Source organism: Nelumbo nucifera, chromosome 5 (assembly GCF_055504915.1).
Source record: "Nelumbo nucifera cultivar China Antique chromosome 5, China Antique-T2T, whole genome shotgun sequence".
Classification (NCBI taxonomy): domain Eukaryota; kingdom Viridiplantae; phylum Streptophyta; class Magnoliopsida; order Proteales; family Nelumbonaceae; genus Nelumbo; species Nelumbo nucifera.
In genome coordinates, this window is record NC_142653.1 from 8698490 (window position 1) to 8725351 (window position 26862).

The 26862-nt window shown below is 36.8% G+C and overlaps 3 protein-coding genes across 4 annotated transcripts; 1 reads left to right on the forward strand and 2 right to left on the reverse strand.

The window, feature by feature from the left end:
- Positions 1 to 2933: 2933 nt before the first annotated feature.
- Positions 2934 to 7694, reverse strand: LOC104607571 (cytochrome P450 81Q32-like). Its single transcript, XM_010273239.3, has 2 exons — positions 6685 to 7694; positions 2934 to 3981 (listed from the first exon to the last, which is right to left on the reverse strand). The coding sequence occupies exons 1-2, from the start codon at positions 7597 to 7599 to the stop codon at positions 3358 to 3360; spliced, it is 1539 nt and encodes a 512-aa protein (XP_010271541.1). The 5' UTR covers positions 7600 to 7694; the 3' UTR covers positions 2934 to 3357.
- A 6644-nt stretch (positions 7695 to 14338) lies between these two features.
- On the reverse strand, positions 14339 to 16701 carry LOC104607564 (E3 ubiquitin-protein ligase APD2-like). 2 transcript variants are annotated; one of them, XM_010273230.2, is made up of 8 exons: positions 16511 to 16701; positions 16203 to 16429; positions 15951 to 16053; positions 15797 to 15874; positions 15307 to 15530; positions 15146 to 15215; positions 14751 to 15051; positions 14339 to 14668 (listed from the first exon to the last, which is right to left on the reverse strand). In XM_010273230.2, the coding sequence occupies exons 1-8, from the start codon at positions 16602 to 16604 to the stop codon at positions 14590 to 14592; spliced, it is 1176 nt and encodes a 391-aa protein (XP_010271532.1). In that variant the 5' UTR covers positions 16605 to 16701; the 3' UTR covers positions 14339 to 14589. The 2 variants fall into 2 exon arrangements, with proteins under 2 accessions (XP_010271532.1, XP_088743411.1); XM_088887285.1 differs by having other exon boundaries at positions 16530 to 16663.
- A 3062-nt stretch (positions 16702 to 19763) lies between these two features.
- Positions 19764 to 26545, forward strand: LOC104609694 (agamous-like MADS-box protein AGL104). The gene is made up of 11 exons (XM_088888879.1): positions 19764 to 20390; positions 20487 to 20540; positions 20692 to 20707; positions 20812 to 20873; positions 20997 to 21039; positions 21146 to 21207; positions 21339 to 21438; positions 21529 to 21582; positions 21708 to 21841; positions 21927 to 22117; positions 26250 to 26545. Exons 1-11 carry the CDS (start codon positions 20206 to 20208, stop codon positions 26315 to 26317), a joined length of 969 nt encoding a protein of 322 aa, XP_088745005.1. The 5' UTR covers positions 19764 to 20205; the 3' UTR covers positions 26318 to 26545.
- The last annotated feature ends 317 nt before the right edge of the window (positions 26546 to 26862 follow it).

Genomic DNA, 26862 nt, shown 5'->3' on the forward strand with positions numbered 1-26862 from the left:
GATCCATTTACAACCCTATTGCCCGCATTATGTATGGGCTTGATGCAAATCTGAGATAGGCTCAACTTAGAAGAAAATAGTTTCTTAAGCCTAGAAATTTACAGGTCTAGTTGGGTTTAGCTAAGTTATAAATAATCATCCTTAAGTAGGAGTTTTATTACATTTCTATTTGGGTCATTATTTGTTTTATTGTTTTAATTAATTTTTATATAGAATGCAAATGGTTTATTTTATTACTTTTAATAAATTTTTTTACTTTTTACTATTAATTTTAGATATTTTTAAATATCATTCAAATGTATTTTAATTTTTAATTTATGAACTACTAGTTTTTATAAATTTCTTAATTTTTAATAGTTTCTTGACAAAAACTTGCTAAACTTTAATATTTTTCTGAACTTTAATAATTTTTTTTTATAATATTTAGTTATTAGGTTTTAAATTACAATTTTCTATAACTATTTATGATATTTATATTAACTAATTTTTAAATTGTTATTTGTTTGAGGGTTGGATTGGGCTGATGTAGCATAACCTTTGGGCCTAGATCGGAAAAAGAGTAAATGAATTTTAAGTAATTTAATGGAGTAATTGAGATGAAAGAATTAATGGAGTATTTATTGAAGGAGAGAGAGAGAGAGTTAATAGATGATCAAATGAGTTAATGAGGAAGAGGAGAGATGAAAGTCTTAAAGACTTAAAGTTGCTTGGTTACTTGAATAATTTTATTCAATTTTAAAAAATAGAATTAAAAAAATCATAAAATAGATACATGATAGGGGAGAAAGGAGAACCATGCTGACATGGCATGGCACACCTTGAGCGTACGCACGTGTGTGTGTATAATTGAGTTCCATGTGGCTATAAAATTTAAGTCCGCCATAGATGATATATTGTTATTGCACACGTGCGATTTTGCTCTAGTAATATATAATACTTATACTTCTCTTGATTTATGTGCAAATTGTAAAAATTAGGTATGTTATCTAAAACTCACCATGATGATTACACATTTTTTTTTATATTCACCATGATTTTTAGAAACCGCCAAAAATCCCTCTGTTAGTGAGTTCTATTGTCCAAAATTCACTTTCTGTAAAAATTTCCATTACATGACTAAAATACATATAAATGGCTAATCAAGTTCATTATAGATTTTTTTAAAATAAAATTAGCCTTAACCTCGGCCTGAGCCCACACTAGGCCCACAAATTTTATGGTGAGTTCTAAGCCTAATACTTTAAGTCTGGTCTAGGCCTAAGCCTAGCTTTTGTAAAATAAAATGCTTAAATGCTTAAGTGAACAACTTATGTTAAAGGTAATTGATGAGGCCCCATATTTACGGCCTTGGTCTGTGCCACAACGTGCCCAAGAATGAACCAAAGAGCTCCTTGGTGATCTGAATTGGCCTGACCACTGATCCGAATAATTGGAACCATCTCTGTGTGTATGGCACAACTGGATAAGGACATTGCATTTATTGTCTTTAATTTACCTTGGACAATTCAACTAACCTGTTAACTTGAATGTTGGAGTTCTAAGCCTAGGATATCAACCAAGGCTCTCTGACCTGCCTTTGCTTTCTAGGTTTTCACCTTATGTTTGGATTAAAGTTTCAAGTATCGACACGTATTGGCCCGTATAAGTTAATACGTATCGTTCCAAGATCCCTCCGATACACCCACAGGTCTGACCGGTTCAGGGGGTAGAGGAGACCTAAACTGGCCCCCCTGAACTAGTTGCGAAGAAAATAAAAAAAAAAGGCCTGAACACTGTATCAATTCACCCATACCGGCGTATCGGGCATATTATATTTTGAACCTTGGTTTGGACCGAGCTCCAGCCTGAAGAACCCAATAGATCAGTATTTCTTATTTGGTTACTTTGTTCATCATCATTAGGAGTTCAATATAAAAATCCATATTGAATATGGGCCAAATTCAAATTGAATTCTGTTATTGAATTGTATTAATAATCGAATTCAAAATAACCGTAAATTTATATCATTTCTTTTATTATTTACACATATCTGTATGCATGTAGATATGCTAGTCAGACTCAAATCCTAGACTGAATAAGGTTATATCTGCATATGATCTCATTATCTATACTACTTATAAAAATGTGAATGGGTCTTATTTTTTGGAATTTTTATTGGACGGAATTTACCCCTTCATCTTGAGCTATCATGGGAGCAAATTTATATTTTAATAAAAAAGCATTAATTGAGACAATAAACCAAATGAACAACATTTATGAAAAGAAAGTTTAAGACCCCATCTATACTACTATTAAAAGTGTGAATGGGAGTATGGAATTTTTTGTTTGACTAAAATACCCCAACTTTTTTTTTATTTTTAATTTGGTCCCCCTCTCATTGTAAGGATGGAAATGTAATTTGAACAACTATTATTTTTCTCATCCAAATCCTTCTCATTAACTCTTATATTTAAGGTACATAATAACTACCAATAATATTCATTGAATCCTTTTCTTGATTAGAATACCCCTATCTTTAAATTTAGTCTCTCCAATTATGAGAGCATAAAATGTAATTTGAACTACTACATTTTTTCTCATTCAATTCCCTCTCACTAAGTTTATATTTAGAGTATTAACTCTTATATTAATTGACCATATTTAAAAAAATAAGTGTGCCAAAGAATGATGATAGAAATAAAATACAAATTTAAAATCAATATGAAACGGAGCTGTTTTCCTATCTAGTAGCAAGTTAATAATTCAACCTTTTAGGTTAAATATGTAAACCCTTGATATAATAATTCAATAATAATAAAAATTAATTAATAAGAATGAAATCAAATTAAAGTATAAAAAGTACAAAAAATAATTGTAGAAGACATTTGGACACATCTCTAATATCATATGTTTATCATGTTAAACAAAAATAAACATGATAAACAAGAATAAAATTGTAAAAAAATTTGAAAACATATTCTTATTATCATCATAAAAAATTATTACATGCTGCTTTGCATACACTTACTAATATATATTAAACATATCTATGTTTCAAAGTATAAATCTGATCGATTTTTTTTCCATAAAAAAAAGTCTGATCGGTTTTGGCAAACTAGTCACGAGAATCTATATTCAAACGGCCTTGGACTTTCTGACTCCATTGACACTCATACATGTAACAAATATCGGCATTATATAGTGAAATCCAGCTTCTATCAACCATAAATCGTCTGGCTCCCTCTGAAGTATTCGGTTCATCTCGGGTTTATCAAGTAATTCACAAATAATAACGAAAAATCTAGAAGTAACATAACAAGAAATTACATCTGAACGCCCATAAAATTCAATTATAAGGGGAAAGCGATGAGAAGGGTTTCAAGGTTGAGATAGAAGGTTCATCATCTTTGGGCGTGGCTTACACTTTGCTTTCAAGGCCTGGGCTTTGGGCAGGGTGAGTCCCCCAGCTCCTTCGGTCATGTCCACAAGGTCGTCACCAACCCTCTCCCACTCGAAGCACTGAATAAGTGAGCCCAAAGCTAGCCCAACCACGCGCTCAGCCAACCCCTCCCCGGGACAACCTCTCCTTCCCGATCCAAACGGCATTAGCTTGAACCCATCTCTTCGCCCTTCAAGCCCTTCGAATCTCTCTGGTTCGAATTTTCCGGGTTCCTCCCATATTTTAGGGTCGTTGTGTATGGCCCACAAGTTCACTAGCAGCATGGTGCCACGTGGGATATCGAAACCTCCTATAACACAGTCCTCTGATGACTCATGGGGTACAAGAAGGGGGCCCGCTGGATACATCCGAAGTGTTTCGTTGATGATACAGCGAAGATAGGGGAGCTTGGATAGATCGGATTCATCGAGCAATCGGCCTTGTCCAACATGATTGTCTACCTCGTCCTGGGCCTTCTTGAGGACGTCTGGATTGTTGAGCAAGAGTGACATTGCCCATTCCATAGTTCCTGCAGATGTGTCGGTTCCAGCTGACAGCAATCCCTGTAAAGAGAAATATTAGGATTTTCTGGACAGGCTTATCTAATCAATCAACTTCATTATGCCAATTAACTTTGCTGGTAAGTTCTTCCGCTGGTTGTAATGGAGACTTGAGATCTAATGCCACCTTACGCCAAGGTTGGGGATGGGCTATCGCTGTTGTGTAGTCGCATGGAGCAAGAAACAATAAAAAAAAAAATGTTGGGGATGGGTTACCGCTGTTGTGTAGTCGCATGGAGTCAAAAATAAATAAATAAATAATTTTATCAGATGAATGCATTTGATAGTATATTAAAGGGGGGTGTCTTTAAAGTGAATTATTTTTTTTGTTGACTTCTGGAAATAAATGAAAACCATTTGGATTGAAAATAATTTGATTCTTAAAACAAAAGCATAGAAAACGTTTTCTAGTTGTATGTATTTTTATATCTTAAACTGAAACAAAAAATAGCTTTTCATGCTTAATTTAGAACACGGTTTTGTTTTAATTTTGCTTTTTTCTGATATGGCAATTTCAATAACAAAATAGAGCAAAAAATAAAATTTTTCCTGTGAGACGGATAAACATAATAAATAGAATATTTAAATATGAAAAATTCATATCCATTTATTGGTTGCAAATGAGCTCTAAGCCTATGGTCCAGTACGATTCATCCGGGTCGAAGCCGCTAAGAGAAGAAAATGTCAAAACAATGAAACTAGGCATGCTAAAGATTGAAAATTCTTTTTGAACATCCTACAATTTTGAATTTGAATTTTCTCCTCACAGAATAAGCCCCACACTAACTGTGCATTAGAAACATCTTTCCATAAATGATAATATCAAGTACGGGATATGTTCTGATCTTCATGAATAAAAGTTGTAAATGTGTCTTTATCCCAAATTAAATTCCTGAAATTTTAAAGTTGGGAGTGGTGGGTCCTTTTCCAAAACTAAAGCTGGGATGGGATCTAAGTGTTACCATGCGCAAAGTATGAAATCTGTAATTAATACTAAGTGTTAGGGAAAATTCCCCATCGTTTGGCTCGAGTAATAATTTGATCTCAAAACTTTAAAATATGATAATCTAATATCTAAATTTTTGAAATATGACAATTATCTATATTGGACAGTCAATTATGTATATCATAATGACCTTATGTGTGATTTAATATTTTGAAAATGTCAGAATTACCCTTGAAAATAAAACACATTGTTCATCATCTTCTTCCTCAATAAAATGAAATAGAGCCTAATCTCTTTGTCACAAACACCACAAACATTTGCCATCGTCCTGCAAATATGTGTGATCTCATGTAGTGTCCACTATTAGTAATGCAAACTAGGTGAAGAATACTGTTAGGGGTATAAATGGATCGAATTTGAATTGGATCAGGCAATATTTGAATTCAAATCTAATCAGAAAATTCGATTCGATATCCAATATTGAAAATTAATACTCGAATTTGAATCTGATTAAATATTCGAATATTCGATTTGATTCAAATTCGATTAATTAATTATTTTAGATAATTAATAAATATATAAAATAAATATTTTATTGATATAAATATATAAATTATTTATATAACTTAATTGTTATATATAAATTATATAAAATATTTTATATATTATATAAGAATTAAATAATTGGTCGAATTCGAATATTTTTCTAATCGAATCAGGACATATCTGAATTCAAATCTGATTAACTATTCAGTATGAATAGAATATCCAAATTCGATTCGATTATGTCGAATATCAAATTTGAATTTGGATTTTCGAATGCCATTGACACCCTAAATACTACAAATATGTGTGATGTAAGAGGCAAGTATGCAACGCCCCCACCCCTAGAGGTACAAATCGTGCATTTTGGCATGACACAATTTTGAGCCGGCCCAACTCGGCATATTGGATTGTGGGCTATGTTAGGCACATGATCGTATGGACCATATTGGGCCTAGGGTTTCAGGTCCATGGGCCGATACGACATGGTATGACTCAGTGGGCTGTGCCACCCGTGACCTAGCATGGCCCTATATATAATAATTATATATATATATATATCAAAATTTATATATTTTATTATTTTTTTCAAAATTAAAAAAAAAACATGGCTTGATCTAGTCTACAAGCTGGCCTGACCAAGGCTCGACTGTCGATCAGCCCATCTCATGATACGACACATGGGCATAGCACACCACGGGCCTGTGCGGGCTCGGGCCATGGGTCATGCCGGGCCGTGCTCGGCCCGATTACACCTTATTGCTTTGTGTGTGTGACGTTTGAGATGACGTAAATGTATGGTAATTTATTAATTACTAATTATTCTTAATAAATACTAAATAACGATAAAAGGAAAAGGTTAGAAAAAACAAAATAAAATAACGAAATCTGGATTCGGAAAATAACTACGGGAGATGTTCACAATGCATGATAGGATGTGCGGAGGAAATAGGATGTGAGGAACATATTCCATCACATTGCAAACACTCACATGCACATCCACCGTGCATTGAGAACATTTTCCGTACGGGAGATATTTCAAATGTCTCATTTGGGAGGAGCGGATCCCGCTTCGATTCCGGAGGGAGAGGGTTCTGCTGCTCGCCACGCCGTGTTCGCCCGTGATTGACTTCGTGGCGAGCACCAGAGTACCAGATCTCCAGTTCGAGTGAGTGAGTGAGTGGGGTGGGACTTGGGAGGGAGGAAAAGAAAACTACCAGAACCAGGCCTTTGATGATCTTGTCAGTGTAGTATTCGGGCTCTGCTTTTTGGAGGGACAACAGAACGTCGATCATCGTCTGTCTTTCGCCAGAGTCAGAAGCAGAGTTAGAAGAGGAAGAGTCATCCGTCTTCATCCTCCTATGCTCTTCGATTAATTCCTGAATAAATTCGTCCCTCTTTTGTTGCAGCCTCATCATCCTCTTTTTCAATCCGTTGAGTCCAATCCAGCTTAAAGCCGGCAAGTAATCTCCGATATGCGATGCACCAGCTAGATACAACGTCTCCGTCACTAAATCTTGGAAATGTTTTGCTTTATCTAACTCCCCCACGTTCTCTCCGTAATATCGCTTTCCGGCGATCATCATCATCATCACATTGAGCGTCAACTCAAAAAACGTCGACTTCATATCCACCACCTTGGAACCAGACGAAGCAAGCCGTCGGATCATTGATCGAATCTCGTTGGTGCGGGATCGGGAAAACATCTGAAGACGAGTGGTGGACAAGATCTCGATGGTACTGATGCGCCTGAGATTGCGCCAGTGGTTGCCATACGAGGACCAGGCGATGCTTGAATAGTTGTAACCAATGTATTTCCCAGCAAAGAGGCGAGGACGGTTGGCAAAGAGGATGTCGTTGGTGGTGAAGCATTCCTCGGCAGCGGAAGGGGAAGAGACGAGGAGGACAGGGCGGGAGCCGAATCTGAGGAACGAAATCGGGCCATATTTGTTTGAAATATGAGCTAGAGTTCGGTAGAGTGGCTTCTTGAATAATAGGTAGAGATGCCCGATTATGGGTAAGGTGAGAGGGCTCGGAGGGAGTTTACGTTTCTTACCGAATTGAAATTTGGAGAATAAAAGGAAGCCTAAGAAGAACAACACAAAGTAATATAGATACAGCAACACATCCATATCTAATAATTTTGTGAAACTTGGAATTTGATGTGCTTTCTTTACCCTTTACGCTATGCTGGTGCCTGGTGCCTGGTGCTGGTATTATATAATAAACTAAAGTATATATATATATATATATATATATATGCATTAGTGAGTTGGTTGTGGCCGGGGAGGCCTTTGTCCAAACGCGTTACACGATCCGCCAACCACCAAAACACAAAATTAGTGCATGATAGTGACCACCTGTCCCACAAGTGTGCTTCTCAGTCTACGGTCGTTTTGACAGCATATGCGAATTGAGTCGATCGGCTTTAAAGGCAATTTCCAGCAGGTTTCATCTAATCCAAATGTCCAATCCAAAAATCTTTCAATTTTGATTTTTAGAGGAAAAAGATGATGACCTATTGTCTTATTTTGGAAAGATAATATTAATGTTTTGAAAAACTTTAACTCGTGTTATTATGTGATACAGATAATTATTGGTGGACTGCTGATTAGGTATCAAAATAGAATTAAGCCCAAAATACAGAATATTAATATGCAATTTACCCATGACTGTTATTGCGGACTCGTTCAACGAGTGTGATTACGGACTCTTGACTTACCCCTACCTTCTAGAAATAGAGAAGACGACCGTCCAACGTTGAAAGGTCGGACTTGGACCATATTACTTTTCCTTTTTCCGACCCACCCACTCTCTGACATCTCAATTGACCACCCGGTGGTCAAACAAAGAGAGACGTAGATAAACAAGTGATCCTATTTGACGATTATGCCTAGATTGGAGGTCTGGTCCGCAATTACCGGGTCCAACATTCTTCTTTGGTTCACGGGCCGGGGCTATACACAACGGATCATGGATCTCTTCAAATCAAAAAATCTTAAATTGGTGTACAAACACAAAGAACACTTGGAGCTAGGGCTGCAAGTCGGGCCAGATTAGGCTGGGTTGAGGCCAACCCTAGCCCAATTTTAAATTCTAAACCCTCAATCCTAACCCTAACTCAATTTGACCTTCAATCTGATTTATCTTAACCCTAACTAAATTCCTTCAACCTTAACCCAATCCCTACGAACTTCTAAATCTCAGATCTTAACTCAACTTTCATTACATATATTAATCCTATGTTTTATTAGTATTTATTTGTTGATGCTTTTATTGGTTCTTTAAGTACAAAATTCAAAGAAAAAAGTGTTTGAAATGATTATAGTTTATTATGAGTTATAGCTTATAATAGATCTTTTGAGTGATTAAGCTATGGGTGGCAAACAACAACGAGGAGATAAAGAATAAAATATTCAAAACACATAAAAAAATGTTATTAAGGTTTTGGTATTTCCAATTAAATTAAGTGAAGTGATTACCTTAAAAGAAATAAATGATAGCATGTAATAAGGGCTATACAACTATCATACATATAAACAAATCAATGTATGATATCATATATTTATATATGATATATACTATATAATTGGGTTCATGTTGAGTTGAATTGTCCGAGGGATCAACTCTAATCTAACCTGAAGTAAAGTCGGATTCATAAATTTCAACCCTAACCCGAGAATCAACCCAACCCATTTCAACTTTTTAAGGTTGGATTCAAGCCAACCCAACCCAAATTGCAGCCTTACTTAGAGTTGGAGCAGGGCATTTTAGCTACACAGAGGGATATTTCTCGTATCCCATCACTTACGCAGGGGAGAACGGACAGTCCATCCCCTATACCCACCCACTTAGAAAATTGATTCCGCACTGGCACTTATTAGTGTCAATTGACCACCATGCATGGGCCTAAGCAAGGGAAAAAAATAGATAAAGTGATAACTACTGATCTAATTAAACAATTACGCCAGGACGGGAGGACTCTAAACTGAGATCAGCTTCCGTCTGTGCAAAGCCCGTGCGAACAGCCATTACAGTTTTGCATTGTGAATACTTTTGTGCTCATGTGCTTTATCTCTGGTGAAGGTGGGATATTTGGATAATTGTCAAAAGTTGTTTTTAATGTTTTGTAACTGTCATTATAGGCCTAATGTTAGTAACGGATTTTAAAATCTGTCACTATAGGCTATAGTGGCGCCACTTGTAGGGACGGATGAAATTTCGTCATTTTTTCGTTACTATAAATTTTATATTGACGGATTCTCAGTTTATAGTGACAGATTTTGTCCGTCACTAAAACTCATTTATCTTGTAGTGATTGGGCTTTCTAGAACTATTTCAAGCCTCCTGAGTTCCTAATCCAACTTATCTTGGCAGATGTTCTTGGCCGTGTGCAAGGCCAATTGACAGAAGTCTGTGATTCCTCTAAGAACAAAGCCTTTTTTGATCGATGGAACATGCATGTTCATTTCAGGAATCCTATTAAGACTTGGCACTCTTGGAACCCCCCTCCCCCTGGAATGGTGTGTGCCAACATAGATGGGTTCTTAGGCTATGTTTGGTTTGAAGGAAAAGGTTGGGAAAGACAGGAAAATTAATACAAGGTTTGTTAAAGTTTTCTTACCTTTGCCTTCCTTTTCCTATATTTTCCCTTAAACCAAACATAGCCTTAATGATTCCCAGATACTTAGTTTGGAAGAAGTACAAATGCAAATGTCTAGAATGCAAAACTTTATATTTTGTATTATTTTTATATATTTGTAATGAACATATTTGCATTTGTACTCTTTCCAAACTGAGTCAGACTTGTGATTTTGGCTTTATCATAAGGGACCACCTTGGGTCCCCTCTTTGTGTTGTGGCTGCTGGAATGCAGCCTGTCCCTATTCTGGTCCAAGAGATGGAAGCCATTCATAGAGCAGTCGTGGAAGCGAAAAGTAAAGGCATCAAGAAGCTTCTGGTCCAATCGGACTCCCTCATTGCCATAAACAGTATAATTGGAGCGGTGGAGACCCCTTGGAGAATTTGGTGGCACATCGCAGAAATCCAGGCCTTGAGGCGTTTTGAGTTTTTTTCCTTTGCTCATATATAGCTAGAGAGCCTAACAGAGTGGTCAATTTTTTGTCTAAGGTGTGCATGGGCGTACATGAGTTAATCTTGTATCCTTCGGCCTTCCCGGCCGAGCTCTCCCGTCTCGTTTTAAGTGATATGAAGGGAGCTCAAGCTCGCCAAGTGTAATACATCCGCTGAACTTTTTTATATAGTTATGAGTAAACCCCTTGATTAGAATCCTCGCACAAAAAATGTTCAAAATACTCATTCAATTATTAGTAAGCTGATTTCAGAAAAAAATAATATAAAATTTATGAAAAATAAAATAAATAAGAGAGTTTAAAGCTAGAAGTTAACTTTCATCAATTGATTTGAAGGGCAATTTTGAAAAATAAATCAATTTTAGAAAAGAGATTGGAAGGGTTTGGAGTAGCATTTATATGAAGAGAAAATATGGAAAATAAACATTTTGGTCAAAAGTAATCGTATGGATATTTTGGACGTTTCCATGCCTCTTATTTGAGAATTCTAATAGAGAGGATCAACTTGCAATTGTTTTAAAAAGTTTAGGGAGGTGATTACAATTATCGAACTTCAGGAGAGGTTATAGTAACTGCCAAAAACTTCAAGGGAGGCTTTAGCAATTTACCCTAATAAATATTCTTACAAGTTACTTTTTATTGAAATGTATTAAAAGTTATTTTTTAATAAATATTATGACAATCTTCATGTCAAAAAAACAACATTTTTTCATTGGCATGTCAATTGATTTTGTTTTAGAAAACAAAAGCATTTAGACGAACACACCTAATTAGCCTATCTTATCTGACAATGTGGCAATGTGGTTGCCTACTCTTGGGTCACTCCGAACATGTTTGGTTCGCTGCTTTGTGCCTCATTTTTTTTTTAATTCTTTCTCATTCTAGGTAAGAATGGGTAAAATGAATAACATTAAAGAATTTGGTTACAAAATTCTTGCCATGGGCCTCATCTTTTTTTTAGAACGAAAAATCGACCCATAACACAAAAATTGAGGCATCTTGCAGCATGAAAAATAATCATGCCTCATCTTGTTCATTTTCATTCTTTAAAGAAACTCTATGATAACAATTATTAATCACCACCCTCACTCCTAGATCTACAAAACCACCACCATTAATGTTCATTGATTGTCGACCATCCATCGGTAAACATCTATGCAATGATTTTGGAGACCTAGGTTGGCAGTTTATGACCGCTAACACAGCTTTGTTCAATGTTTTAAACATTGACCCAGAATCGGAATCATTTAGGCTATTAGTTTCCAAGTTGACGACTCGACTACCTGATTTGAACGGATGGCCCATTCCGACAAAAAGAATTAAAAATCAAAATAAAAAACAGCCAAAAACCATTGAATGGGTCAAATAGGTTGATTGTTCAACTGCTCGGATCAATGGGTTGTTGACCAATTCAATAGTTTTTTGTTGGGAACTGGGGTAAAACTGAACCGGTTGCCTAAATGGTTTATGGTCCTACTGTCCAGGTCAACAGTAGTTCGAAAATGTTGGTTTTGTTTAAAAATGAAAATAAGCAACATAGGGCACTAGCCAATTTAAAAAGAATTCATTTATAAGAAAGTATTTGGGTCATAGCAATATTTTCTCATTATACTCATTTTTACCCATTCTTGTCCATTTTAAAATTTCATCTTGAATAAGAATGAAAAAGAAAAAAGAGTTGAACAAAACATGGCCTCAACTTACACCTCTGCTAATTTCTTAAATTAATCTTTGAATGTCTAAATGATCTTTCCCATACAGCACAAAAGTATAGGGACACTAATCAAGAGCTGCTTCAGTTCCGAATCTCCTATCAATAAAATACTTTTCAACACCCTTTCAGCATCATTTAACATTGAACATCTCATATATAGTGTCTCATTTTTATGATGGGTCCTAGTCTCAGATGTGCAGTGTAAGATCATTTTGGATGTGCGTTGGAACTTGGAACGTGTTATGTTGGTAGGAGATTTCAACTACATACTTGGTGCTTTTTTTTTTAATTGAAGTTTGTTGTGCAGATAACAACTTTCAAGAATCTCTCATATTAAATAGCTTCCAAGAGAATCTGGATCTGCTCCTCACACTAATGTCACAACTTGTCTCAACCACACAATGAGAACATCTCTCATACTTGTATGTTAGTATTCACAGGAGATGTTTCCCAATACACAGTGGTATGTAGTTGTGAGGAAACCACTTGGGCACTAGAGAGGGTGAGCACCCTATCGCACCACGAGGTGTTGTTGGCAAGTCAGGTTCTTTAAGAATTCAGTTCTACTCGAGTGGTAAATTTCATCCACAGCTAAATACTGACAGGAAATTAATAGGGAACAAGTACCATGAGACAAAGATGAAAATGACTTTGAAAAGAGATTCAAAGAGTGCTTGAATTTGTCAAGAGAGAAGCAGATGGGGGTTGGTAATGCCCCCTAGTCGTCTGAGGAACAACGAGAGCTGGTCCGCTACTTGACTAAGGGAGCGAACCGTTGCAGATTACAGCGGTGCCCCAAGCCCAAGATGTCGGTTATGCCCTCAAGATAGTTGGAGCCGGTGCAAGTTCTATCGGTAAAGCCAATGGATAGAAGCATTGACGGCACAACGTCCTTGACCTGTTCTCAAACTTTAAATAGGTAGGACAGTGCAACTAATCCATTGAGTGTGCCATGAAATTGATACCTCCAAGTGGGCCATTTTTGGTAAGTAGAACCAAGGTTCTTAAGATTGACCCGGACAACGAACTGATCAGGGGTCTAGTTTTCGGGTTGAATGATCCGACCGTTCGAACCGAATAGACAACCCGTTCTGACAAAAAAATAAAAAAAAATTAAATAATAAAAAATAGTCAAAACCATTGTACGGTTTGAATGGTTCAACTGACTAGGTCAGCAGTTTACTGACCAAATCAATGTTTTTTTGGTAAAGATCCCGTTTGGAGTAAAACCAGAACCGGTCACCTAACCATAAGGAGAACTAGTGATGCAAGATGAACTAAAAATCGGGTTACGATGCCCAATTCCACACTAACCTATAACCCACAAAAGGTGTTGACAGGTTAAGACGACAAAATGGTTATCTAACTTTCACCATAAGTCGGTGAATCGCACTCCAGGTATGTTCATTATAGCTCTCATTTTGCCTTCACTTCATTCTTTACTTTCATCACCAACCTAGCCTCCCTTGCTTAGTGTTGCAATCTTTTGCTCACGTATATAACTTAAGCATCAGAGAATTCTATTTCGGATACCTGTACAACTGAAATCGTGAAAAAAAAAACAACTCGATTCAAACAACCACCTTGGCTCGTCTGACTTTCAATCCTCTCCTATTTTATGTTAACGCAGCACAATACTTATACAACTGAAATCGTGAAAAAAAAAAGAAGCCATCTTCTAGTCATCACCATTTTTTTTTCCATTTTTAGAGAGCTTCGATGGGGAACATGTTGGAAAGATAATCTCCATACTTCACGACGGAGGCCCGGATCCAACTAAAAATGAGGAGAATTTGGCAATTTTCTGTTCCCTCCACCAGATTCAATCCGTAAAGACTTGTTAGTGTAGATGGAATGATGACTTCAATTTTACAAATGAGGAGAAATTGCCAAGTTCTCCCTTCCCTGGTATGCGCATTATAACTTTAATTTTCAGTCATCATTCCATCACACGACACACAGTAGTAGCCAGAAAAATGAGAACAGAACAAGAACGGATGGAGTGGAACCGTGGAAGGAAGCATATAGATGTTCCCGTCTGGGCATGGAGCCGACCCCAAATCCTAAGCCAATACAGCTTAATTACTCTCAATTATTCGAAAAGTGATTGAGGAATCTTCATGACCCCATGAGTAAACAGAAATCTATTGTCCTAATTATGTTACACGCACAAGTTACTAAAATCTCTAACTCAATTACAAAGCCATCAATCTCTTGCTCAGGTATTAAACCCTGAATGGGGGCAACCCATTCATTCTCTCACCAAGAGAAACAAGAAGCAAAACCTCTATGGAGAGAGAAACAATTATCTCCTCTTAAGCACTGAACAATCTTCTTACTTTGTGAATGAGCCTTCGACATATGGGGCATACCTTGTTTTCTTCATCCACAATCCTGCAAAATGCATCCTTGTGAGCTACCTAAATGGACTGAAGAATGAGCTTGATGTAACAAATTCCAACTCTTTGCATATTACCTTTGGGCGCATGTATAGCAGGTGGCACAGTGACCGCAAGGAACAAAGAAACAGTTCCGTTGTTCGTCATAGCAAATCACACATATCTTTCCATCATACAAGTCCTCTGAAGAGCCACACATTCTTGACTCAGGATCTTCTTCTTCTTCACCCGTCCCATAAGAAAATTGAATTCTCTTCTCTGGCAATAATGGACTGGTCTCATTCTCTGTTACTTCCTCTGTTTCTCTCTCCACCATTGTCTGGCCTTCACAGGCTCCTAGATATTTCAAAATCAGTGAAATGATAACCACAATAAATCCTGCAGCAAAGAGACAAAGCCCATTTCATTAAGTCCCTGGAAGCTTTCAAAGAGCAGACAAAGAGTTGAGTTTATATCTGAAACTGTGTAATACCTAAAATTGCAATATAAGCAATCAGGCGAGCAATGAAGGAGAGCTCAATATACCATTCATCAAGAACACCCTGTGATTATTTATGCACAAGCAGTTAGGAAGCTTAATTCTGGTTTGGAAACCGAAATAATAAAGTGAATGAGAAAGGATTGAGTTATTACATGATTGGGAGTTGTTAGAACGACAAAATGAGTTCTGGGGAAGAGAAGTTTGAGTTGGCACGACCCATTTATTGTTGAACAATTGCTTGCTGCTTTGCTTGTGTCATACATCTTTGACCAGACATTGATGCTCAATGCCATTGTAATGCTTTTGGGACTCGTATTCACTACTTCTACATAGTAACTGTCAGCTTCCTCAATTATGAATCCAACTTCTCCCTTGCCTGGCATTCGATTCAGAAGAAACTAAATAGGATTACAGAACATACACAGTTTCTTCTCTCTTGTTGTTGCTATCATTTGAAGAGTTCAACTAAAATTTAAGCATGGGTCTATTGTAAATCGTAAAGAAATTCCTTGAATTAGAACTTGACAACTTTTTGGTACTAAAGAAAAAAAGAAGAAGAAGAAAAGAAAAACTCAGCTTAATTTACTTTCTCTTAGCTAATAAAATGCTCTCCTTGAATGAATAGATTCTGGAATGTGTTACCTTTTGTTGGACTGCTGAGAACGAGGGAATGGGAGGAATTTGTGGAATATGGAACCAATGTTTTGAAACTCCGCTCTCCTATGGAAGAGTCAAACATAATTAATGATTTCGTGAGATTAAGGAAAACCCAGAAATCTAATATAAATGACAATACCTTTAATTACAAGAATTATGAGGTCACTATCACTAAAATTACTACTCTGAACTTCCCATCTCAAACTGATCCTTGATCCCTCGTTCAACCACAATGCGAATTCCTAAAACAAGAATAGTTCAAGTCCACAATTCTTTAGATCATCTATCAAAATAGGGGAAATAAAAAAAAAAAAGAGAAGATGGAAGAATAAAATTGAAAATAAAATAGAAAACAGAGAAGATGTTGAATATTACGAAAGAAGAATAATACCTGTTTACGGTATGATCCAATAATGACATAATTTGAGACGTTCCAGTTAGTTTCCAAGCTCAATTCTGGCTTTTCTCGGAACCCATAAAGAAAAACCCCTTTCTTTACATCATCTCTAATCTGAATCTCGTCTACAAAGATAGAACTTGCCTTCAACAACCGCGACGAATTTGGTCCCAACGTCAAATGGCTGTTCCCGTAATACCCATACCGCAAACTCAACGAAACTGCAAGAAACATGAGCACGTCTTGTTTCAGAAACGATTAATTAAGGAATGCTGCAGAGAAAAATTATAAAGATTACATGCCACATAACCATAAAGTTACTGGAACGATCCATCGGGAATAAGATTCATGCCCACTGTACGAATAGCTTGGAGATGGGAAAGCTGGTCTACTCATCGCCACAGAGACCAAGAAATGAGTGGAAAGAAAATGCACTTGGACAGAGAGAGTGAGAGACGATGGTCTAAGGAGGGCATGACAGGTAAGGAAGACCAGTGGATGAGAGAAGGTACTCCACTTCGGTTTCAACTAACTGGTTTTCGAGTTTGGCGGGTAAGTGGAGAATATTTTTCTGAACGATAGGTGGTCCGCCGTTCTACCTTGCCGTTATTAGGAAATCGTAACAGGGAAAAACAAAGTTTTAAAAACCGACCCGCAACTCGAACCGCTTTGATCACTGGTTTTTAGGTCAGTAGTTTAATCGTCCGGTTCGAACAGATGGTCTATTTTAATTTAAAAAATAATAAAAAAATTAAAAATACTTAAAATATAAAACGACCAAACTATTATCTCAGTCAAATAAATTAACAGTTTGACCACCCAGATCAATGGGTCATTGACCAAACCAATAATCTTTGTCCAAGGACCAAGGGTGAGATGAAACTGGTAAACAACAGTTTGAAAATACTAGAGAAAGAGTGTAAAGAGATAACCATACTTTGGCGAGTTTTAATTTGCTAACCACTTGCCGCTGCCTATGTCATGAGTACACGGGAATATCTCATATGCCCTTTAACTCAATCTTTTAAAAACCGATCCAAACTTGGAGCTGCCCACTATTTTTCGGGTTAGTGGTTCAATTTTTCAGCCCGAATGAATGATTTATTACAATTTAAAAAAAATAAAAAATAACTGTCAATGGTTAATTAGATAACCTGGATCAACAAGTGGGTTGGCCAAATCAACATTTTCCGCAAAAGAACGGTTTAGGAGTGAAATTAAATCAAATAATTAATTGCCTGGATGATTTTCAGGCCGAACAGTCCAACCATTGAATCAACAACGTTCGAAAACTATGCTTTAACGGTAAAATACTTATACTTCCCTTGACGTTTTTGAAATGTACTTAAACCTCTCCTCACCTTTAAAAGTTGCAAAGACCTATCCTCACTTTTGGTTTAAAAGTTGCTTATTGACCCCTTCCATTAATTCTAGTGGATGGAGAGTGAAAAATTCCCAAACTAGTGACTACCTTTATGTGTTTACCAGAAAAGTTAAAATTTCATATTACCAAAATTATCCTTCTAGGATTATTCTGCCATCACTTGAAATAATTCTCACTTAGTTCCTCTTTTCCAGTTCTGCCATCCAATTCAATATTCTCACGGATTCTACAAAAAAACCTGTGTGCAAACAAAGAATACCTACTTTTGAAGTTGATTTCACACAATATTTTGAGTTTACTTTGATTTTCTTTAAGTTTTTAGATGTAGCTTTTTTTTCATACGTTGAATACATTATTAACCTAAGTTTTTTGTGTTTTTTTTTATTCTTGATTTTTCTTGATCTATTATTGTTTATATAGCAAACAAGATGAATAAAAAGTATATATAAATTGTACTTGAGTCTAGAACAGATCATACCTTGTTTTGTTATTGTTTATATAGGCAACTTCACTGTTTGTTTAATACCTGGTTCTACTCGTAAAGGGAGGTCTTTGCAACGTTTAAAGGTGGGGGGAGGTTCAAGTACTTATCAGAAACGTTAAGGGAGGTTTAAGTATTTTACCCAAACATGATTCATGGGTATTTAACATGCAACTAAGAAGGGGTCAGTAAGCAATTTTTACACCAAAAGTGAGGAGAGGTCTTTGCAACTTTTAAAGATGAGGGGAGGTTTAAGTACATTTCAGAAATGTCAGGGGAGGTTTAAATATTTTACTCAAAACTAGGGGTGGCAACGAGCTACTCGATCTTGGCTCGGCTCGGTTTCAGCCGAGCTCGAGCCCAATTCAATGGCTTGATTATTAATATATATAATAAAAATATTATAATTCTTAATTTTTTAAATATAAAATAAAATTTGTTTATATATAATTTTTATTTTTATAATAAAATACTTATAAAATATAAAACGAGCTAAACCGAGCCAAACTCGAACTCAAAGTTCTGACTCGAATCGAGTTCGAGCTTGAACCTAATACTATTTGACTCAGCTTGGCTTGAATCCACCCCTACCCAAAACTATATTGCGTTTGTTCAAAAGAACCAAAAATAGGACCAAAGAAAAGTTATACGGGTTTGCTAGATGGAATTAAAACAAAATGGTTCTTTTTACCAAATTACCCTTGGTAATAAAATATCACTTATACGGTTATACCTCAAAATTATATTTTAAAATTGATTAAAGTCTTCATCATAGCTAGTATAATGGCACGTGCAAGATCAACCTTAACGTATTGGGCCAAGTCCAATCCTAAAAGTTGCGAGCCCAGGCCTAAACAAGAAACCTAGGCCCAATCCCAAAAATTTTTGGGCCAGACCGAGATTCTAGGCTAGACATTTTTTTTTTTTATTTCATGTGTAAACATACAATATTTGTACAAGGATTGTCTAACACTTATCATAAGAAAATAGCAAAAAAAATAAAAAAGAAGAAAAAATGGTAAAGAATTCCATTGGTCATTCAATTCTAAAATCAATTCTTATTTATACTTTTTTCCTTATTCAAATTAAAACATTTAAAAAACATAAAATCTTTTAAATCTAAAAAAATATGATATTTACATAATATATCTTTTATTTATTTATTTATTTATCATTATTCTTATTAACTGGCTTTGGATGTGATGGTCATGGTTCCTCTACCTTTTTTGATGTGGACTTAAATGGAACAATTATTCTGTTTTTAATTTAATTATATCTTCTTTTCTTCAATGCAATTTCTTTTCTCATACCCATTACCCTGATTTGTTAATTAGTGCAAAACTAATATATATAAAAACTTACAAGCAATTAATACTAATTTGATTTGTTTTTTTTTTTTCACCCGGGATGTGCCAGTGAAATATCAAAAATGGCATGTGCTCAAAATTCAAATTGCTCTTAAAAAAAAAGAACAACAAACTCTAACCACGTTGCAAGCAATTCTCCTCCTCGACAGAAACCTGTTAGCGTTGCAGTGCATGCCAGAAACCTGGGGGTAATTGAAAGGCGTTATTTGATTTAGAATCTCATGAGATTTTGAGAGAGAGAGAGAGAGCTAACAAAATGATAGACCGGGACCTAGTTCTGGTCCGGAAAGGAAGAAAGATTACACAATGAATGAGGTAAATAATAACACCAGCAAATTTTCATGAGAGAGAGAGAGAGAGAACGCGAATAAGTCGGGCTTAAAAAGGAAGCTTTACAACCCTAACCATATACCGTCATATCTCTCAAGCTTTCTCCAACTCGGTCGTCGTCATTTGCAAAAGAATTGCCTGATAAAATAAATCTCCTTCATACTTGATTCGTCTTCCTCTTCCTTCTTCATTCATCTTATTTTTCTTTTTGTAGTTGGTTTTTGTCCTTCATCTCTTCTAATTTTTAGTAGTTTTCTAAGAATAGTTTTCACTCATACGGTTTATACACTTATTATCAGCTGTGTGTGTGTGAGAGAGAGAGCTCCAGTGCTCCATCTTCCTCTGTTCAATTTGCTTGTGTTTCCTTAACCGTCCTCTTAGAAGATCGCGGGTTTTCCCAATAGAAAAAAACAAGAGAAATCAAATATAGAGAATATGGGCAGAGTAAAGCTTCAAATTAAGAAAATCGAGAACCCAACGAGCAGGCAGGTCACTTTCTCCAAGAGGAGAAATGGACTCGTTAAGAAAGCTTATGAACTTTCTGTTCTCTGTGATGTTGATATTGCTCTCATCGTCTTTTCCCCCTCCGGAAAAGTCAACCTCTTCTCGGGGAAAAAAAGGTTTCCATTGTATCCTTTGGACTAAATCCATTCTCTGTTCTTTTTTGTATCTAGATAGTTTATTTTAAAATTTTACTCGGTTTTTTGTTTGCTCAGGATCGAAGACGTTCTGTCCCGATACATAAATCTTCCAGAGCATGAGAGAGGACGGTGAGCTTGCCATCTCTCATCTCTACTGCTTTTGTAGGTTTCTAACAGATTATTTATTACTTGATGTGTTGATGGTTTTTTCTTTTGTCCCTTGACATGGATCGATCTGATTCTTTGCTTTTGCTGGATGCCATAATATATAATTACAAAGCCTACATAACCAAGAGGTAAATACCTTCTACAACATACTTGCTAACTTTCTTCTTCTTCTTCTTCTTCTTCTTCTTCTTCTTTCTTGGTGTTGATGTATTTTTGGTTTAAACATTCGCAGTTTCTCCAAAGAGATCTTGACAGAATGAAGTGTGAATATGATCTAGCTACCCGAGCAACATGGTGTGGATTTTATTTCTCCTTTACTCAATATATTCCTTCATGAGTTCATTTTTTTTTCTTTCCGTCTATCCTTCTTTTTTTAAAAAAAAAAATTCTCCTTCATCTCCGTTTGTTGAATACTAGTCGAGTTAGCCGCAGCACAAGGAGCATCAATTGTCAAATTGAGGTACGTTGATTTGAATGTGAACCTTGGGCTTTATCAAGTAAGTCACCTCTTCATCAAGCTTCTTTTACTTAATAATTCATACAGAACTACTTCATCTGGATTACAGGATCTTCAAAATGAAATGGGTAGATGGCAGTTTCGATTGAAGGACGCCGAAACGCAATTGAGGTAGGACTAATCTTTTATCCCAGTCTGTAATTAATTAGTTCCACTTCAGTCTCCAAAAGAAACCCTATGTCTGGAAGAAATTAAGAAGCGATCAATTGATATCTGAACACCCTAGCTACCTGCTCTCATAGGAGCTTTGAAGGAGATGCTCTTCCGATCACCACATTACGTGAAGCTGTTCTCCAGGAGTATATCTTAGAAGAGGCTTTGAGACGTGTGCGAGAGAGGAAGGTATCACATACTGGTTCAGTCGTGTTTCTTTAACTTATTCGCTTCTTTAATCGGATGAACTCATGAAAATTTCCATTTGCGAACCAACAGCTTGCCCTGAAAGGAAATTGTTTTTCAACTAATGTCCAGCCAAGCTCTACTCAGGTACGTAGATATAATTTTTTTTCTTTCAACATTTATGCTTCTTGTGTTGTGTTGCTTTAATTAATTGAATCAAAACAATATTATTAATTGTGTATTAATTTTGCTTGTTTATGTCTAACAATCAGGTGTTTCTGCCACCTCAGAGTTCGAACGTAAACGGGTTTGTTACAGGAAACTCAAACCGTGTCTTTGATCGATTTCCACCACACTTCCAGAGGATAAACTCTTTGGATTCATCAATTGGCCTTCTTCCTGAAAGGTGTTTAGTTAATTATCATGAAAAAAATTGCAGATTGAGCTCTGTATTTATTTATTTTGAACTATAAATTACACTTTGCGTGCAGGGATTATTATCAAAGAGAACACATTGCGCAGTTTCTGCCACCATCCTCGACGTTCATTCAAGTAAACGGTATGCAACCATCGGTCGATCGTATCAACCCACATGGTAGACTGGAGGATGCCATCGACCTGCGCCATCCCGAGTTCCGGCATGCGAACCTGGATCATTGGCGACCTGAAAGCCATCCTATAGGTAAAGAGCTTGCTTACTATGCCACTAATTCTACATCAGTGCATACAGCTTTATACATTAATAATGATTACAATATGCGCTTGAGCTTAGCCTAGTTTAACCTCTCTCGAGTCTCGATTTTTTTTTTTTTTTGTAAGATCTCGAGTCTCGATTTACAATTTTAAATAAGTTGATATGATATTCAATAATAGCATTTTCTTTACTTATAGAATGCAAAATGACTATAATAAATCTGTAGTGGGCCGAGCTTGGGCCGGGTGAACTGGATTGAGTTGACCTGATCCTATAAAAATTTAGGCAAATTGCTAAACGTAAAATTTCTTAAACTACCTTAAGGAAATCGACTAACTACACCCTTTCAGTATTTTCTTAAATTACTTTTATTATTTCTAACAATTGATTAAATCTTCGTCACCGACAGTATCCGTTAATGAAAGGATTAAAAAGATTATTTTATTCATCATTCTTCTTTAAATTTTCAAGAATAGGAAGCAGATTACTAGTCTCCTTTCGATGTACCTTGCTCTACAAATACAAATCTATGGTCTCTCCCGATATTGCTGCTCGAAAGAATGACGCCAATGAGGTTATTGAATGAAATATTGAAATGAGTTAAGAGTTTTAAATTTCCAAGGGAGTCTAGGATTGATGCCAATGAGGTTGTTGCAGGTTTTGATCTCTAGGATCCTATCCTGAAATCGGTTAACCGGTGCTATTGGATTTTAATCTCATAAGAGATTAAATCTAATGGGTTTAATTGCTCAATTACATGAGAAATTGCACCTACACACTTGTTTGAAAAAATTAGTTTTTTTCTTACAAAACCCAGTTTTGAACTTGTCCCACATTGAAAAATTATAAGCTTTGTTTTCATTATTTTAATAGGAGCTGATTTGCACTCCTTAGAAATAGTATAGGAGAGTATGGAGGTTTGATACCGTACAACACGTGTGCACACGTGTGTGTGGTGCAATGAAGCGCACTTTGCTCGCGAAGGGTGACTTTGGTTTTGGTGTGATGCTAACCATTGATCACCGTTGATGAAATCAACGGTCACGATTCGATCGGGTGTGATCAAGAGCCACAATTCAAACTTAACAAGATGCCTTCTCTAAACCAACACCTACCTTTTCTTCATACCTCTTCATAAACCATTTAAGGAGCATGAATCAGACTTCTCAAACACACATTTTTGAAATCCACTTTCTTTCTCTCTCTCTCTCTCTCTCTCTCTCTGTGTGTGTGTCCGGTTTGCTACAGTCTTATAGAAGGTTTCTTCGGAGACTCTTCAACTTTGCTGGTTGCAGATTCTCGTCCAAGGCTCTGTTGTATCCTGGGAACGGATTTGCCTGTAACCCAACAGCAAACTCAGTGAAACTGAGTGGGGGCAAATAACGTTCTAAAGACAGTGTCTTCAGATGCGCCTTAGAGCTTCTCCTCCAAAGTTTCAGTGACCCCATTTTCCAACAGGTGCATTGACAAAACTAATATTTTTCAATCCGAAGACATCAAAAGGGATTATTTCTCTCACTCTCTCTTGCCTCCGCTCTCCCCTATTCCACTCTCTACCAGCGATGGTGTACCTCCGGCACCACCCCTCCGCTTGACCTCAATCAAGGATCGGAGTTATGGGTATTTTCAATCGCCCTATTATTCCCCTCTATCATACATTGAGTTGAAATCAAACAACTAAGTAGTGTTGTTTGTCATCTTCCCCAATGAGAACAACGAACCTAGTGGCGATGTCACTCAGTTTTTCACCCATGTTATTGGCTTCTCCAAAATGGTTGTTGGTTCACTCTTAGACCTCAGTTATCTCCCTCGATCGAGGGAAACACTACAACATCTAGCATATTTTCTGTGTCAACGTCCAAGTTCTGACCACCGGAAGTTGTATGCATCTTCTTTGTGTCGTATGAGGAGTGTATGTGTTTGGGAGGTTGGGGTTGAATGAATAGCTGCTGCTACTTCTGCTGAAGGCATCTCAAGATAAGCAATTTGTGCGTGTGTGTGTGTGTGTGAAGAAGCAAACAGGGCGTTGCATTCTACGGTAGCTTTTGTGCCGCTTGTTCCCCTTCTCCATAACCTCCATGGTTTTTAAAACTGACCCGGTGAGCGAACCAGTTAGGGATTTGGTTACTGGGTCAAACGCCCAAATGGTCAGGCCGTTCTAACAAAAAAAATTAAAAAAATTAAATTTTGAAGAACAGTCAAAACCATTTGAATGGTTAACCGGTCAATTCAGCGGTTTGCTGACCAAAATCAACGGTTTTGGGAAAAAACGGAACCGGTCAGGTTCGGTCCGACCGTCCAGTCCGGTTTGTTTTTGAAAACCATAATAACCTCCCTCACACTCCAAGAATCATTTCTTCATTTACACCTCCGAACTCCCCTATAATTCCATCCATTCTCTACTTCATTGCAGTTGTTTTGCTCTATGAATCACACAGACAAGAATCAACAGAGCACTGATCCAAGTTCCATTCACTCTCTGCTACCGTTACGTACACCCAGATCAAGAAACCTGATCCAAGTTCACCCTGGCACAGCCTGGCTTAAAGGAAAAAAGGAAGTCTCGGTTCTGCCACTGCGTTGAGACTGGCAACTGGCAAGGAAGGAAATAGTTAAACTAGGCCCTGAAGACTCTCAGAGCTTTGCAAATCATCAAAGGCAGATGAACCCATCTCTGATTCCTATGTTGTAGGCAATCCTGATGCGACTACGGATGAATCATGTCTCTGATTCCTGTGTTGCTACTCATGGTTTTCAAAATCGGACCGGACCAGACAGTCAAACTGGAAAAATCGGGAACCAATCACCTGACCAGTTCCGTTTTTCCCCAAAACCGTTGATTTTGGTCAGCAAACCGTTGAACTGGTCGGTTGACCATTCAAACGATTTTGACTGTTTTTCAAATTTTTTTATCAGAATGGGTCGACCGTTTGGGTCGAACCCGATAACCAGACCCCTGATCAGTTCGGCCACCGGGTCGGTTTTGAAAACCATGTTGCTACTAGGAATTGTTACCGAGATCCATAAGCTCCAAGCTTTGGCAAGATAGAATCTCCTTGAGTACATTCCCCTAGAGAAACTTTGCTTCTTACAAACACATAGGCTATTCTCAAAGGGGTACAAATTTGTGCGAGAAAACTTCCACTAAGATTGTTGAAAGAAAAATCAAAACCCTCGAGATTTAAACATTTGTAAAAGAGTCAAATGTGGAGGTGCAGGTGGCAGATTTGGGTTCCTTGTAGAGCTGAGAGATACTCAACAAATCTGAGACGAGTGAGAGAACAAAGGGGAAGAAGGAGAGAGAGAGAGAGAGAGAGAGAGAGAGATAAAATTGCATTTTAGAAAAAAAAAATTATACATCACCTGGTGTCACATGTACATGGAATTTGATGGAATATTAGCACCATAAGGGTAGAGAGAGCTTGTCAATTGTCAAAAACAGTAGGGGCACTTTAAGACAATACTGAAACAATAGAGGTATAGTTAGTCAATTTCTTAAACCTTAGGGGCAGTTTAAAAAATTTGCCCATTGCTAAAACTTGAAGCTTCTAACCCTTGCCGATATTAGAAGAGTCCGGATCTACTCCTCACATAAGCACACCTCATAGCCACATGGCATCGTGTATGTTCTCTTCAGTACCAACTGCAAGCCCTTCCTCCTTTTCTGAAATTGATTTATTTTTCAAATTTACCGTTCATATCAGTCATTCAAAGGTAAAGCTGAAACTTTAAACCCTTATTTTTTCTTCATAAATCTTGTATCATTTTTTCATAAAAACCAACCTCAGTAATAATTGTATGGGTATTTTGGTCATTTTCATGCTTCTTATTACAATAATCTAATATTAGGGGTCTATTTGCATTTAGGTCAAAAAGTAAGAGGTGAATGCAATTACCAAATGTTTAAACTTCAAGAAAGGTTTCATACGCAATTTATCTAAAAACAAAATATGTAATACACGCATACTTGAACCCATAAAAATATTTATTTGATATAGACAATTATTCTTCTAGTGCTTATTGTTTATTCAACCATTCTGTCAAGAGCAAATCAACCACCATTAATTGTTTCATAATCGCCTAGTTTCAAAATGATTCATGGCCACGAATATCTTTGCAGGGAATTGTGGCTCCGCAGTGCAGAGCCAAGAGAACGATCTCTCTTTCATCTGTTATTCTCTCAGATAAAGACCATCATGACGAAGTGCTTTGTCACCAAATCAATTTCGTCCCAACTCAGGAGGGGAACGCCGAATTCGGTTTTTGTGTTGTGCTGCTTGCTAAGCGTGAAACATAAAATAAGGTGGCATAAACAAAATTTCTATCTTGTTGGTTTAGAGGAGGACCTAATTGTTATATCAGTTTGGTGGTTTCAAGCTTTAAAAGAACGAGCATGTAATTGTTGGACCTGTTTAATTTATGAGCTATAATTTATCTGTTAAGTGTTGGATAATTGGTAATCTCTTTCGGGCTTTTTCCTTTGAGCCAGGTAGCTGGGCTCAACTAAACATTGAGCTTATTGGTTGAGATTTTGCCCACTGTAATGGGCTTGGTTGTCAATAATTCGTCCAATCAAGGTTCTAAATATCAACACGGGCCTATACGTTTTTTTAGTTTTATGTTTTTTCCGAAATCGGTTCAGAGGAGTTGGTTTAAAGCTTGGATACCCTTTGAACCGGTGATTGACCCGATATAACTCCTAGAGGGATGTATCGTTAAGCCATCGGCATGAT